Source organism: Phyllostomus hastatus, unplaced genomic scaffold (assembly GCF_019186645.2).
Source record: "Phyllostomus hastatus isolate PE091 unplaced genomic scaffold, TTU_PhHast_1.1 phas_contig_86, whole genome shotgun sequence".
NCBI lineage: Eukaryota > Metazoa > Chordata > Mammalia > Chiroptera > Phyllostomidae > Phyllostomus > Phyllostomus hastatus.
In genome coordinates, this window is record NW_025333977.1 from 82,139,441 (window position 1) to 82,153,826 (window position 14,386).

General features: G+C 44.2%; 1 protein-coding gene across 7 annotated transcripts in view; it reads right to left on the bottom strand.

Moving 5' to 3' along the window:
* ZBTB20 (zinc finger and BTB domain containing 20) overlaps positions 1-14,386 on the bottom strand; it is a 798,652-nt gene that overhangs the window by 25,012 nt on the left and 759,254 nt on the right. For all 7 annotated transcript variants that reach the window (XM_045852096.1, XM_045852097.1, XM_045852098.1 and 4 more), the window contains one exon: positions 11,289-12,893. In XM_045852096.1, the coding sequence (XP_045708052.1) occupies positions 11,289-12,893 (1,605 nt within the window). The remainder of the gene's footprint in view (positions 1-11,288; positions 12,894-14,386) is intronic.

Here is a 14,386-nt window from a genome sequence, read left to right on the forward strand (position 1 = left end):
AGGCCTTCCCATACTCTCGTTCACAACCCAGCTGAAAGGCCCCCAGCCCCCAAGCCTTTGGAGCTCTGTAGGGTAATATTTCAATATCTGGACTACGCACCAAGGTAGGAGGACATCTATTTCCTAAATTTAAGCTAATTTCCCATTAAAACATGTGCCTCTATTTGTGTTTCTGGTTTTTTCCATTGTGAAACAGAAGAGGTTGGATGTGTCCAGGTAACAGCGGCCACGAGAACAGTCGCTGTCTGCGGGGCGCAGTGTTGGTGCTTTGTGCTCATGATCTGTGTTATGAAACTTCGTCCCATTAGAAAGCTTTCTCATTGTGTTTGTAAGCATAAAAGGATATGTTTTGAAGCACATGACTTGAAGAAATGGCTGTATGGTTAGGGAATTACTCCACCAATTTCTTAATTTCATGGACCTTTTCAGTCTTCTCCTTTACTTATTCACAATCGTCCTGGCCTGCCGCCTGCCCCTCTCAACTCTGGTCTGATCTCCTTCCCCTCAATCCCGCTGAAGGGACCCTATCCTCCACAGGATCACAGGGTTAGAAGAGAACCATTTGTTTCACTTTTAGACTAAAAGGAGAGAATTTCAGGAAGCCTCCTTCCTAAGCAAAGAGTTCAGCCTATGTGTGGTGTTTACACAGATACATTTTTTGAACTGAGAGACTCCCTAGGAGAGATAGTCATGCGTGGTATTTTTAGTTGAAACATTTCTGTCAACTATAAACATGTTTGGAGCTCAAGCTGGCCTTTGCCCTCCTGGTACTTTCGGCACATTTTCTAGAGGCTATGGTAGGCCGGCCCACTATCTTTTAAAACATGTCCACCTGTCACCTTCATTGGGAAACACGACTTCTTAAGTACCAGATGGCATTTTGGTTGCTAGGAAGCTGAAATTTCTATGTTAAGGAGCTCTCGCTGTTTGAAACTTTTTCCTTCTTCTAGTGTGTTTTTCCTTTGGGCAAGGTCACTGAGGAAGCTTTTCACTTTCACACCCTTCTACTCTGACTTTAAATCGATTCTTCACAGTTGTCATCTTTCCCTTCGTAGCACAGATCTGTGTGTTGTTTATATGCACAGAGTGTGGTTTGGCCGTTACTTATGCATGACCCTGGCCTTCCCAAGTGATTTCATCTGTCTGGGTTTGTTTCCTTCTGAAAGTGAGGAGCAGCACCGAGCACTTGCCGTGGTCCTTGCACAATTGGTTGCCTTGCCTTCTGCCCACTGTGCCCACAGCCCCTGAGGACTCCAGCCCAGGCCTTGTCCGTGGGACCTGAGGGCAACCTGCTTAAATCACTCAGCACATCAGCAGTTCCACATTTTAAATAGGGCAAGGTATCCTGTGGCCTTCGCTGCCATGGAAAAATGGTATGATAGCTAATGAGGGAAAGTGTTTGTGAAAGAAGTACTTGGCAGCTCTGTAAAGGAATGTGCTCTCAATAATTATTAAGGCGCTGTCCTGGTGGAACGTAGGCATTTCAGGGACTGTCTTACTAAATGGGGTGTGCTTTCAGAGTAGGCAGGTGTCCTCAGCTTTCCTTTCTATATGTTTGGATTTGAAACAATGTCACTTAGTAGAAATGTTAAGTATTTTTCTTTCCTGTTATTTTCCTGCATATTACTTATAGCAATTCCAAAAAGGCTTTCAACATTATATGTGAAACGGATGTGGTCTGCTGGCTGTTGCTCTCAGGGCAGAGAAAGGAAGTTTACATGAGTGGCTGTGGATGGTTTTCCAGGTCTGAACCTATGGCCAGAAATGGCAAGTCTGATCGTTAGATTCAAAGCAAAAAACACAGAGTACAAAACAGACACTGGAATTATAATGTGAGAGGGAAGCTCATATAAGTTCCTTAGCTTTAAAATGATCCATTTGGGGGCTAATCAGAGGCAAGAGTCACATATGAATTCAATTTCCTTGGCCCAGTGAATTGGGCATGTTACTTAATCTCTCTAAGCCTCAGTTTCCTTATCTGTAACTTGAGAATAATATAGTAAGTACCTGTCTTGTGAAGGTATTTTGAAAATTAAAAGATAAGGCACTTAGCACAGAGTATGTGATCATTTTAAGAAAAATTCCACTCTTCCCTTTAGCGCAAACGAACTGACAATAAGTGAAATCAACGGAGAAATTACTTACATGGTGTAGGGAAGCCAGCTCAGGATTTAAAAAACAATGGTTTCAGATGATCAATATTGCAGCTATGTAATAATTCAGAGTTAAGGGTATACAGTCTACTCTCAGGGACATCTGCTAATGGGAAGAAACGGTGCCATGAATACAATGTCAGCAGATAGCGCAGACAGAGGACTTCCTAGCAAGCAACAGCTGAGCTCTGGAGACAGAGAAACTCAATGGCAAATAGAGAAATTGAGGGGAGGCAGTGTCCTTTACTATTCCAAGGGTGGGAGGGTAGTGAACACATATGCTTTACTCCACTTTTTTTGATGCATCCTCTCTAAACAGCCACTTTTCAGCTCGTGGACCAGTACTGACACTCTACCATGACTAACAAGTGTGTGTGTGGGGGGCGGGAGAGGGAGAGAGAGAGACTGATTGATTGATTAATAGATGCAGAGAGTCTGCCCAAAGTTCAGATAAAAGATATCCTAATGGGCCAAGCCACCCAATTCTCAATAGTGACTGCATATTGGGAGCTCTGCAAGAATCCATTTATTTCCCTGATTCTTTCTCATTCTCACCAGGCTTTTCCTGGGCTGCAGAAAGGACACCGAATGCTGTTACCAGGATGTTTTTCTGAGCACTGTTCCCACCTGTCTCTCCCCTTCTCTAGGCTGCTCCATCACCTGCTTTAGCACAATACCCTTCTTAGGTGTACAGTGAGTGGTCAGAAAACCGGGCCTGGTACTTGGTAAGAGAGCAGGCATCAGGGAAGCACGAGGGGAGTATGGTCTGGGGAAGGTGGTTATGGGCCAGGAAAGCAGGAGGGGGCCCTGAAAGTGCAGGCCCTCTAAATGGGGAAAATCCAGTTTGGAACAGAGAGTGGAAAGGTTCAGTGACAGCAACAGGAGGGTGGTCAGATGGAATCGGCCTCACTGAGTACAGAGTTTTCTCTCCACCAGAGAAGTCCATGGAGGAGAGCCCACACACCTGAGCCACAGTTGGTGTAACTGCCTGCCAGCCTTTCTCTCCAGTTCTGGGGCGCCATCCCAACACTGGCTTGGACTATGAGGCCCGCTGTGGAGGGTGGGGAGTGGGGTGGGGAGGGAGGTTGCCCACTGGGGACACACTGCATTCACATAACATCTGTGGCTTCAAAGACAACTAAAATATTTTAGTGTTAAAGATAAATTTGAAGATCTCAGGGAATTTCACCCATATTACTTGACTTTTCTTACAGAGTTAGGACTGGGGTAGATATTAACATCCCCAGAAAATGGTATCTCCATTAGAAAGGCATAGTAACATTCTGAAGGGCACTCAGCAGGTCAGTAACTGCTGAGAGTACGACCCCAGCCCACAGAGGTCATCCCCTCTGTCTCCTGTCAACAATGAACTCTCTCTGGGCTTCGCTGCAAAATATACGATGCCACTATAATGTGTAACATAGATGTTCCCAAGTGGTTTGACAATTTTACAGAATTTGCAGTTAAGTGCTTTTACATAAAATTATGTTATTTGGTTTTCATCGCAACCATGAAAGGAACTACTATTAAGCTCTATTCCTTACATGGCAAAAATATGAGGCTCAGATTGATAATAGAATTTACCTAAAGTCATTCAGAAAGTGGTAAAGTTGGAAAGTGGTAAAACTAAGCCTTTCTTGCTTCACACCTTATATTCATTCATTATTCCACAGCTTGATTTAATTAATAACCCAATCTCTATTTGAGAATTTTCATATTATTATCTTGACCTCACAATTATTACTCTATTGATATTATTATGTTACTATCATTGCTATATGTATTTATATCAAATTCATGGCTGAAATTGCTGAGTTTCTCAAAGTAAACAAAATTATCATACACGTAGAGGATACTAAAAACCACTGAATGGGCTGTTGATAATATAATTCAGTAAAAAGCCCAAACACATACCATTTGCTGGTGAAGAAGACACAAGTGGAAACACAGATACAATATATTCTCTGGCAAATAAAAAAAAGGAAAGAAAAGAAATTCAAGTCTTGCTGAGAAAATAATGCATTTATGTATAAGTTCCTTGAATTAAATTCTCCTGGAAAGCATGATCACATTTCTGAATACTCACTCACTTACTCAACAAATTTTTTTTAAGCAACTACATATGCTAACCTATGTTCATATATAGGTTTTAAGGCAGAAAGTCCTGAGATTGGGTTTCAAAAGAAAGTTCCAGAGAAAGAAGAACAGAATTGGAGGGATCACAATACCTGATATCAAACTACACTACAAGTCCACTGCAATCAAAACAGCCTGGTACTGGCATAAGAACAGACACATAGATCAATGGAACAGAACAGAAAGCCCAGAAATAAACCCATGTATCTATTTCAACTAATATTTAACAAAAGGGATATGAGCATACAATGGAGTCAAAACAGTCTCTTCAATAAATGGTGTTGGGAGAACTGGACTGGTACATGCAAAAAAAATGAAACTAGACCACCAACTTACACCATACACCACACTAAACTCAAAATGGATAAAGGACTTAACTATAAGTCATGATCCTATAAAAGCCCTAGTGGAAAACACAGGCAGTAAAATTTGAGACAACCCATGTAGCAATATTTTTGCTGCTATACCTCCTAGAGCAAGAGAAGTAAAGGAGAAAATAAACAAAGAGGACTACAACAAATCAAAAAGTTTCTGCACAGCAAAAGAAACCATCAGCAAAATGAAAAGGGAACTGACTCTATGGGAAAATATATTTGCCAATGATACATCAGACAAGGGTTTAATCTCCAAAATATATAACAAGCTCATATGACTCAACACCAGAAATACAAATAACTCAATTTAAAAATGGGCAAAGGACCTGAGCAGACACTTCTCCAATGAGAACATACAGATGGCCCATAGACATCTGAAAAGATGCTCAACATCACTCGCCATCAGAGAGAGGCAAATTAAAACCACAATGAGACATCACCTCACACCTGCCAAAATGACCACCATTAATAAATCAACAAACAAGTGCTGGCGAGGTTGCAGAGAAAAGGGAACCCTAGTGCACTGTTAGTGGGAATGCAGACTGGTACAGCCATTGTGGAAAATGGTATGGAATTTCCTCAAAAAATTAAAAATGGAACTGTCTTATGACCCAGTGATTCCACTGCTGGGAATATACCCTAAGAACCCTGAAACACCAATTCAGAACTTATGCGGCCTTATGTTCACAGCAGTGCTCTTTACAATAGTCAAGTGCCCATCTGTAGATGAGTGGATTAAAAACTGTGGTACATTTACACAATGGAATACTACGCAACTGAAAGAAAGAAGGAACTCCTACCCTTCGTGACAGCATGGATGGAAAAGGAAAGTATTATGCTAAGTGAAATAAGCCAGTTGGCAAAAAACAGATACCTTATGACCTCACTTATAACTGGAATATAATGAACAAAACAAACTAATGGGAAAAATAGAACCAGGTGCACAGAAACATGGAACAGACTGATAGCTGCAGGAGGGGAGGAGGGACGGGGGTAATGGTGGAAGGAAGGGGAAGGGATCAGTCAGGGAGCATATACGAATGACTCATGGATGTGGACAATGGGGAGGGGACTGACTGTGGGAGAGAGGGGTCGGCTGGGTGGAGGGGGGTGAAAGGGAAAAAATTGGGACAACTGTAATAGAACAAACAATAAAAATGCTATACACACAAACTAAAATAAAAATGTAAAAAAAGAAAGTTTCACTTAGATAGCATTGCCAGATAACATACATGATACCCAGTAAAATCTGAATTTCTGATAAAGAATGATTTTTTACTGAATGTAACAAATATTGTATGAGACATACTGAGACTAAAAAATACTTACTGTTCATCCAAAATTCAAATTTAATGGATATTCTGTATTTCTGTTTGCTAACTTTAATAACCCTATACCTGGTGGTGAATAAAGATGCTGAAGAGCATCTTGGTTGGTCCTATTATGTGTGCAATTTTATTATATAGAGCAAAGTAAGGACAAATAGAACATGGTATTTGGAACATGTTCACATATTTGGAGAAGGCACTTACTATATAAATGTGCAAAGTATTTTTGCATTATGTCTATGGAGCTACATGATACAATAAGTAAACCACTCTGTGGAAATAAACCACTTTTCCTTTTGGAAGTGATTAGACATCATCACAAGAGAATTTGATTCATTTATTAATCAATATTTATTGTCTATAAGGTATTATGCTGGGTATATTTGAGGTATAAGATATATATCTGTATGTGTCTTTTATAGACATATAATTATATATAAAGCTTATTTCTGCTCTCACAGAGTTTACACCCTAACAGGAAGGTATAAAGACACACACAGAATGACACGACAGCCCGTCCTGCTAAGTGCCTGAAGGGGAACTTGGGCCATGGTACCTGTGCAGTTGGAGAGACTTCGTTCACCTCTCATATGAAAGATATTTGCTTCCATAATAAAATCAAGCTGTTATTCATAACTCTGACTTACTTTTTCCAAACACATAGATTCTTATGAGTGGAATTTTAGAGAACAATGTTATGAAACAAAAGCAACCTGAGGCCATCCTCCTCTTAATCACGTAGGCCATCTAGGGGAGCGATTCCCAACTTGTGAATCAGGGCTTGTTAAAGCGCAGATTGTGGGTTCCATCCCCAGAGGTTCTGATTCAGCTCTGGGTTGGGCCAGAGAATCTGCATGCTGCAGGCATGGGAATCACACTTCCAGAACCAGTGCTCCAAAGTTACCTTTGAATTTTCTCTAGTATGTGCCTTCCACGTCCACGCTGACACCAAGGCCTACACCCTCTCATCCTGTCTTTCCCTTTCATTCCCACTCCTTGGACTCTTTCAAAGTTTTTTATTGTATTTTCCCATGACTATTTATCCCCCTTATACACCCTCCTCCCAGCAATCACCACACTGTTGTCCATGTCCATGAGTCCTTTTCCTTTTTGCTCCATCCCTCCACCCCATCACCAATGCCCCTCCAGCCATCAGCCTGCTCTCCATCTATGAGTCTGTCTGTATTTGCTTGTTAGTTCAGCTTGTTCATTAGATTCACACTGACTTTTGTTTTTTTCTCTTGGGAGAAAGCATAGAGAAATCCTCCTTTGTTCCATGACAGGATTATTTGTGTTATCTTATTTTTTCTCTGATTCTCATGTTTTCAAATATTTCCTAATTCTTGGTTTACTTCCTCAGAAATTTTATAAAGCTGCAGTAAAGTGAACTCGAGAAACTCCTAGAAGAGGTGGAGTCCTACTGTGGTTAGTTGGTAGAAGAAAGCAATCCGGTGAGAGATTTTCTTTTTCTCTTAAAAAAAAAATCCATAACATATCAAAAAAATATGTTCATTTTATGACAGAAGTGCAAGGGAAACCCAAGGAGTATCACATTACTTCGGCATTTGAATTCCACAGAGGAAGGAAACACGATGAGAGCTTATTATTCAGAGATTGGATACAGAGCAAAGAAACTCAATGTCTCCTGGGAGGAGGGGGCTAACGTAGTAACGATGATAATTTTTTTAAACTGTAAGTAGTACTTCACCTTTTATGAAAAGCTCTCACATGCATCATACCTTTACAGCTACTAGAAAGGCAGGCAAATTATTATTTCCATTTTAAACTCAAAGAAACGGAGGGTTATAAAGTTAAGTGACTTGTATAAGGCCACAATTAGAGGAACCAAACTCTACCCAAATAATCTAATTCTAATACAATCACGTCTCACTTATGTCCCCAGTCTCAGTTTTAGTATTGTAAGTGTTCTGGAATATGCTTTCCAACCAGGGCTTCCTTGGTTCTCTAAGGTAGAGCTTTGCTCTCAAGTCAATACGATAGACTACTGATTTGTCTCAAACACTTCCTTTTCAAAGACTATGTCAACCATTAAAGTACCCCTCCACAAAATTTTACTTGGAATTCAATTTCAAAATTGATTTTTCTGCAGTTGTTGAATGCAAGTGTCCTTTACATTAAAACCTGGAGCTACTGAAATGCAAAGCTAGTTCCTATAGAGAGTAGCTGTGATACCAAGGACCCAGATCTCCATCCTTTGAGCTCTGTTAATACTCCTTATTGGGAGGTTTCTATTTTGCTTAGACTACAGTTAAGAATTCTGAATCCATCCTTACTCTTCCAAGTAGACCCAGTACTTTCTAGAGTCTTTTTAGACCAACATTTGGACTTCTGCTCTAAATTTTTGTCATTTCTACTGGGATCCTGTAAGATTGAGAGGCTCCACTTTTTTGATGTTTTCCCAAGAAGTAGGAGAAAACTTTCTTTAGAAATGTGGGCCACAGTGAATCCAGGTCCTGCATTACTTCCTGGTGATCAAGCTGTCTTGCTTTGAAAATCTAGGCTAGTTATTCTTAAACTTTGTAAGGTTATGGACTCCTTCAGTCAGATAAAGTCTTGATAGACAGATGGCCCTTCTAACCTGACATTGCCAAATAATTCTGCGGTGAAAGAGAAGAGTTGTTCTTTTGAATGGGGTGCTAAGACTGATATATGTACATTATTAATTGTTCTCAGATGTGTCCATATTATACACACTAACACAGACACCTTGGTAATTTACTGAGACCCTCATAATTTACTACATATTTGAAGGCTACACTTTAAGCATTACTTAAATTTATAAAATGATTCTACTTGTAGCTTTTGTATCTATGATGCATAAATATACAAACCCATTGTTGGTTTTCTTATGGGCAGATCTAGTTATTTAGGTTAACCACAGAATCCTCTGGTGAATCCACTGGACAAATGTATTCATGCACTAAAAAGACAAATTTTAGTGGTATGCTGAAAATATTATGTTGCAAATTTAAAGTGTCATTGCAATATGTGATCTACAAGAATGTGTGGATTTTATTCTGCTAGGTCTACTGGAAGAGATACACAGAAGAGCATAGAAATGTTTATTCAAGACCAACAAAGTCAACTTTGCCTAAGAGGACACTTCCACAAATGGTTTCTTTTTCCCCTTATCCTTAATTTGATGGTTTCTAGACAGCTATTTAGAGGAGGAAAGAACATAAACTACCTAAAGCACTCTGTAAATCATAAATAAAAGTATTACTATTTGATTAATACCAAATAACTATGATACCCACACCACATGGAAAATTTCCTCGATTGACTGCGGGTTACTGGGTACATTCACATTAACCCCAAGTAAACAGTGGTTCACCACGATCTGATTTTCTTCCTAAATTCTGCAGTGCCTCTGCATGATTTTGGAGGTATGAAAACTGTCCTCTTTCAAAACAACTCATTTGCATAAACATAAGTACATGGAGTTACATGATGTCCTGCCTTAAGCTGAACTGCAAAGAAGGAAAAGTTTGCCTTCAGTAACATCCTAGTGTGGTTGTTCATGCCCATGTTGTGCACCTCCTCTCAGTGTCTGCTGCTCTCCTTCCCTTCTACCCCCCAGTTCACAATTATGTGCTTTGTGTCCTATGCCTGGCTATTTCTGCTAGCTGATCTGAGAAACAAGGTTGCTTTGGGGAGCTAATTTGCTTCTGTGTATTGTGATTCAATATGTAACTTTCTCCTTGCAACTTATTTGTCCTTCAGCAAGGATATGACGGAACCAGAGGTTTACCAGAGGAGTGACTCTCAAAACAGAAATTTCAAATATGGTGACCATTGTTGGAATAGGAATTTTCAGGTACAAGAGAGTCTTTGTGAAATCGTATCGCATGTGTGGCCCCTCACATGGCAGAGCATCCATGTAGTTCTAGCTTCTATGTCTGTCCCATTACGGAGCGAGGAAAGAGCACTGGCTGGGAGGTCAGATCTTAGAACCACAGAATCCAGGGATGAAGCACTGTCTGGCCCAACTGCTCACCTGCAGATTGAATCCCTCCTACAACATCCTTAGGAAATGACCATTGTCTCCTTGAACACCTCTAATTCTAGGAACTCGTTCCCTTTGGAGGCTGTCTGTCCCATCTGAGAGTGGCTCTGATTGTCCACAATCATTTCATTTGGTTGAAAGAATCTCCTTATTGTGTCCAGTCACTGGTCCAGTTCTACCTTTTGGACCCAAACAAAACAAGCTTACTCCCTTCTTTCCTCTTAACCATTTAAATAATGTTAAAAGTGCTAATAATAGCTATCAATTATAGAGTGCTTATGTGCTCTCTAGGAATTGTTTAAAGAACCTCATGTCTATGAATTTATTTAATCCTTGAAACAGCACTGTAGGAAAGATCTATCACTATTATCCCCCTTATGTTGACAAGGAAACGGAAGTATAGAAAGGTTCAGTAATTTTTCCCAGGATGATAAAGATCAGTAGTCGCTAAATCTAAGTCCAAACCCAAGCAATCTGGCTCCAGAGCTCCAGCGTGACAAGGACATCATGCTGTCCCTGCAGCTAGAATACCCGAGGATGGCTCGTGTGACGCCCTGAGTCTTCTTCCCTGCAATCTGAACACCCCAGGACCTTCCACCATGATTCAAGTGCCCTGGCTTTGCATCCCTTCCTCGCCCTACTCACACTCCCCTCACTGTGTCCGGATTAGTCTGCGGTCCTTTAAAAGGTTGTACCCAGAACCGACTGTAGTTTCTAGATACTGAAAATGGAGAGTGGAAAATAGTGAGTCTATCACTCCTCCTCATTTCAGGGACCACACATGCAGCTTAAGCTTGCACCAGCCTTGCTGTGGCCTCTTCAAGCTGCTGGTTCACACAGAGCTCACTACAGACTAAAATGCTTGTCCTTGCTCTGCCTAGTGACTTTAGTGTGCACATTGAGGTGACTGGAGAGTATGGTCTGCAAGGACTTTTCCAGTTTTGCACACCTTGGATCAAAGAATGTGTTACAGACTTCAGCGTATTTAAGGGATGTTGTGCCTGCAAATTCTTTATCAGGGTTTTCCCCACTTGGCCCTTCTCCATAAAGGGTTTCTGTGATTTTTGTCTTTGGTCCAGGTGCTCTACTCCTAGGGTGGGGGCACAGCTGGGGCTTCTAAAAGATGGCTTGCAGTGGGGTTTCCTTAGTATCTAAAAAATGACTCCCAAACTTCCCTTCTACCTGCTGCCCTGCCTGTCCCTTCCCAAGTCCCTCCGCACATCCCCCCGGCTGCCAGCCGCCCCCCCCACCCCCGGGGGCCTGCACTCACCTGTGTGTACAAACATGTGCTTGACGTAGTTCTGTTTGGCGGTGAAAGTCTTGTTGCAGAGAGTGCACTCATAAGGCTTTTTTTCGCCCTGCCCACTGGCTGTGCTGTGGCCTGCAGATGGGGCCAGGGGCTGTGGCGCTGGCAGCTGTGCAGTAAAGGTCGACAGGCCGGGCTGGGACACTGTCACAAACTGGGTCTGCTGACCTGCCAGGGGTTGTGGCAGGCTGAAGAGGAAAGGCTTGGGGCCGCTGCCCGCGGGCTGGGTAGTGAAGAGGGCCGGCAGGTAGGTGTTGCCGGCTGTGCCAATGACCTGTGTGTTGCTGGTCAAGGTCAGAGGCATCCTCAAGTTGCTGGTGAGGGTTTCTGTCTGGCGTAAGTAGAGCTGGGTACTTGGCAATGGCTGCCCGATGGACGTGTTGACTGAAGGCTGCTGCAGGATGCTTTTGTCAGAGCTGTTGCTGACAGTGATGACTGTATTGTCCATCTCCACCTCGTTGCTTCTTTCTGGAGAGGAGGCACCTGTCTCTGGCTGGTGGGGCTGCGGGCCGCCCTCCGCAGGGGCTTCTGCAGCCTGCTCAGGCTGGGCGGGTTCAGCCTGGCCGTCCCGAGCTGCCCCAGGCCCGAACTGCTGCTCCACGGAGTCAGGCTCGGTGCCTATGGAGGAGCTGACACCCGAGTCGAAACTTTCGCCCTTGGGCTCACTCTCGGTGCCCTCGGCCTGGTCGGTGTCTTCCGTGCACTCTTCGGATTCATTGCGCTCCAAGATCTGCACCCTTTGCTGCCCATAGTAGTCGTAATCGTCCTCCATCTCCTGCTTGATGTGGATATTACCCACCAGGGTCTGGATGCGCACAGGCCTGGGCTGCTTGCGGCAGTGCGTGGTCTCGGGGGTGGTGGAGAGGTAGCGCTCCATCTGCTGTGAGCGCTCGTGGATGCGAGTGATCCAGCTGGGGTCTTCCATGTGGTGGTCTCGGGGAAGGCCGAGCGCAGTCTCGTGGTGGCTAACCACCGCACCGCTGTAGAAGGAGCGCTCGCCACTGCCATTCTGCATGGAGCATGCGTACAGCGCGGAGTAGATCCTGTCCACGCTGTGCTGCGGATGGCTCTGCAGGTACCCTGACTCGGTGTCGCTGCTCTGGCCCGAGGTGCCTGACTCGGGAGTGCCCCGCGGCGTGTCCTGGCCCGAGTCCTGGATCCCCGGGAACACATCGCCCACATTCTGGGACACTATGCGCGTGCACTCATCGATGACTGTTTTGATCTGCAGGATGCTGGCGGCCGTGAGTATCTGTAGCGCTTCCGACTGCGAGACGCGCAGCACGCCGCTGTACATGAAGTCAATGAGCTTTTGCACCGACTGCACTGACACCACGGATGGGATCTCGATGTCGCTGTAGCCCAGCAGCAGCTTGTCCTGGAAGAAGGGGCTGCCGGCAGCCAGCACGCAGCGGTGTGCGCGCAGCATGCTCCCGTGGATGCGCACCGTCACGTCACAGAAGTGGCCACGGTTGCGCTGCTCGTTGAGGGTCTCGAGCACGGAATTGCTGAAGTTGTGAAGGTTGATGCTGTGAATGCGCTCGGTCATCCCCTTGCAACTGATGTCACCTGCATGCCAAGGCAGACACAAACAGAGTGTGGGTCAGAGCTAGCTGGCTGCACCCCTAACACCTGGGCCTCAGGTGAACAACCCTCATGGCTCCTAGAAGCACCACCCCACCCTTGAAGGGACAGGAGAGCTCGGTGGGAGACGGGCAGGTTTGCACAGAGGTCAAGCTGCAGTATGATATCTTATGGAGACAGGACCTTGAATTGTGTCCCAACAGTATCCCAGCTATTGGGGCATTGAATCCTCGTCAGTCCCCTAGAGACTCAGCCAGGGTTGTCAGTTGGAATAGCCTAATAAACAGATGGACCATTTGCCTGCCACTCCTACAACTCTGGCAAATGAGAACTGAAAGGCAAATGGAGGCTTGTTCTCCTCTTGTTCTAACTCTGCGTTGGACAGGCCTAAGCCCAAGTCTTTTGGGAAAGCTTATACTTCCCCTAGCTTATCAAAGTTCCTTATTTTATACATGGACTGCAACAATATTCATAGTAAAAAATAAATCCCCTTCCTATTAATTTATGGGGCGTATTCCCCAAATCCACACTGTGCATACAAAAATTCTTGGAAAACCGAACCCAGACTAAGATGCTCACCAAACAGTGGCACCTTGTTTTCTGGTCAAGGGAGAGGTTATGGAGTGCAGTCTGCAGCGAAAGGGGTGTTTGCCTGCTACTTCCTGTATCTACAGGACATTCTACTGATGATGTTCTTCTTGTCATCCCTGATAATCAGGGAACTTTCTAGGGTGGCTGTATGCAATGTGGTGATTTTCTGAATTTTCTGGGGCTTAATGAAAGCAGCACTGATCTGGGAACCTGGAGGACACGAGATGGTCACATTCACCAAACTGGGCACCTCGGCCCAGGAGCACTGTTAACAATTAGGTCAAGATAGCAGGAGTGAACCAGGAGCGGGATGTGCGAACACACCGAGTGTAATCGGTGCTCTACGCACTTGCTGGAGGGAATTATCAAATAGCTCCCAGGAGGAAGGCGATGGTCAGCGACTGGAGGCTGTGGACAGCCTGAGCCACTGCCATCACTATGCTCCAGACTGGGAAGACCAGGGACAATGTCAGTAACATCGAGGTCGCAGACTGAGAAAGAACACCGGAGCTGTAACAATCAGTCTTGCGGCTTTTTTCTTTTTCTACCTCACCTTTCAAATGACTCTAAAGAATCCCAGTCTCCGAACGAGTCTTCAGTCAGATTCCCTGTTTTTGTCTTCACAGCTGAACCATCAGCTTGAGAGAGTGGGCTTTCAAAACCAGGTGGCCAAAGTACCACCGATTGTTGGCCTGGGACCCAGCTCCCTGTGTCTTGTTGGAAGTAGCCCCAGAGGTAATGGCCTGCAGACAGCTCCTCAGGTTCCTTCTCCTCGGCCTTAGGAGAGAGGACCTGCTCAGGGAAGTCTGAGCTCAGCTAGAATTCCTGCCTTGCTTCACGCAATCTCCTCATGCTGCCCTAGCTTCGTCAGTGTGACCACATCCTTT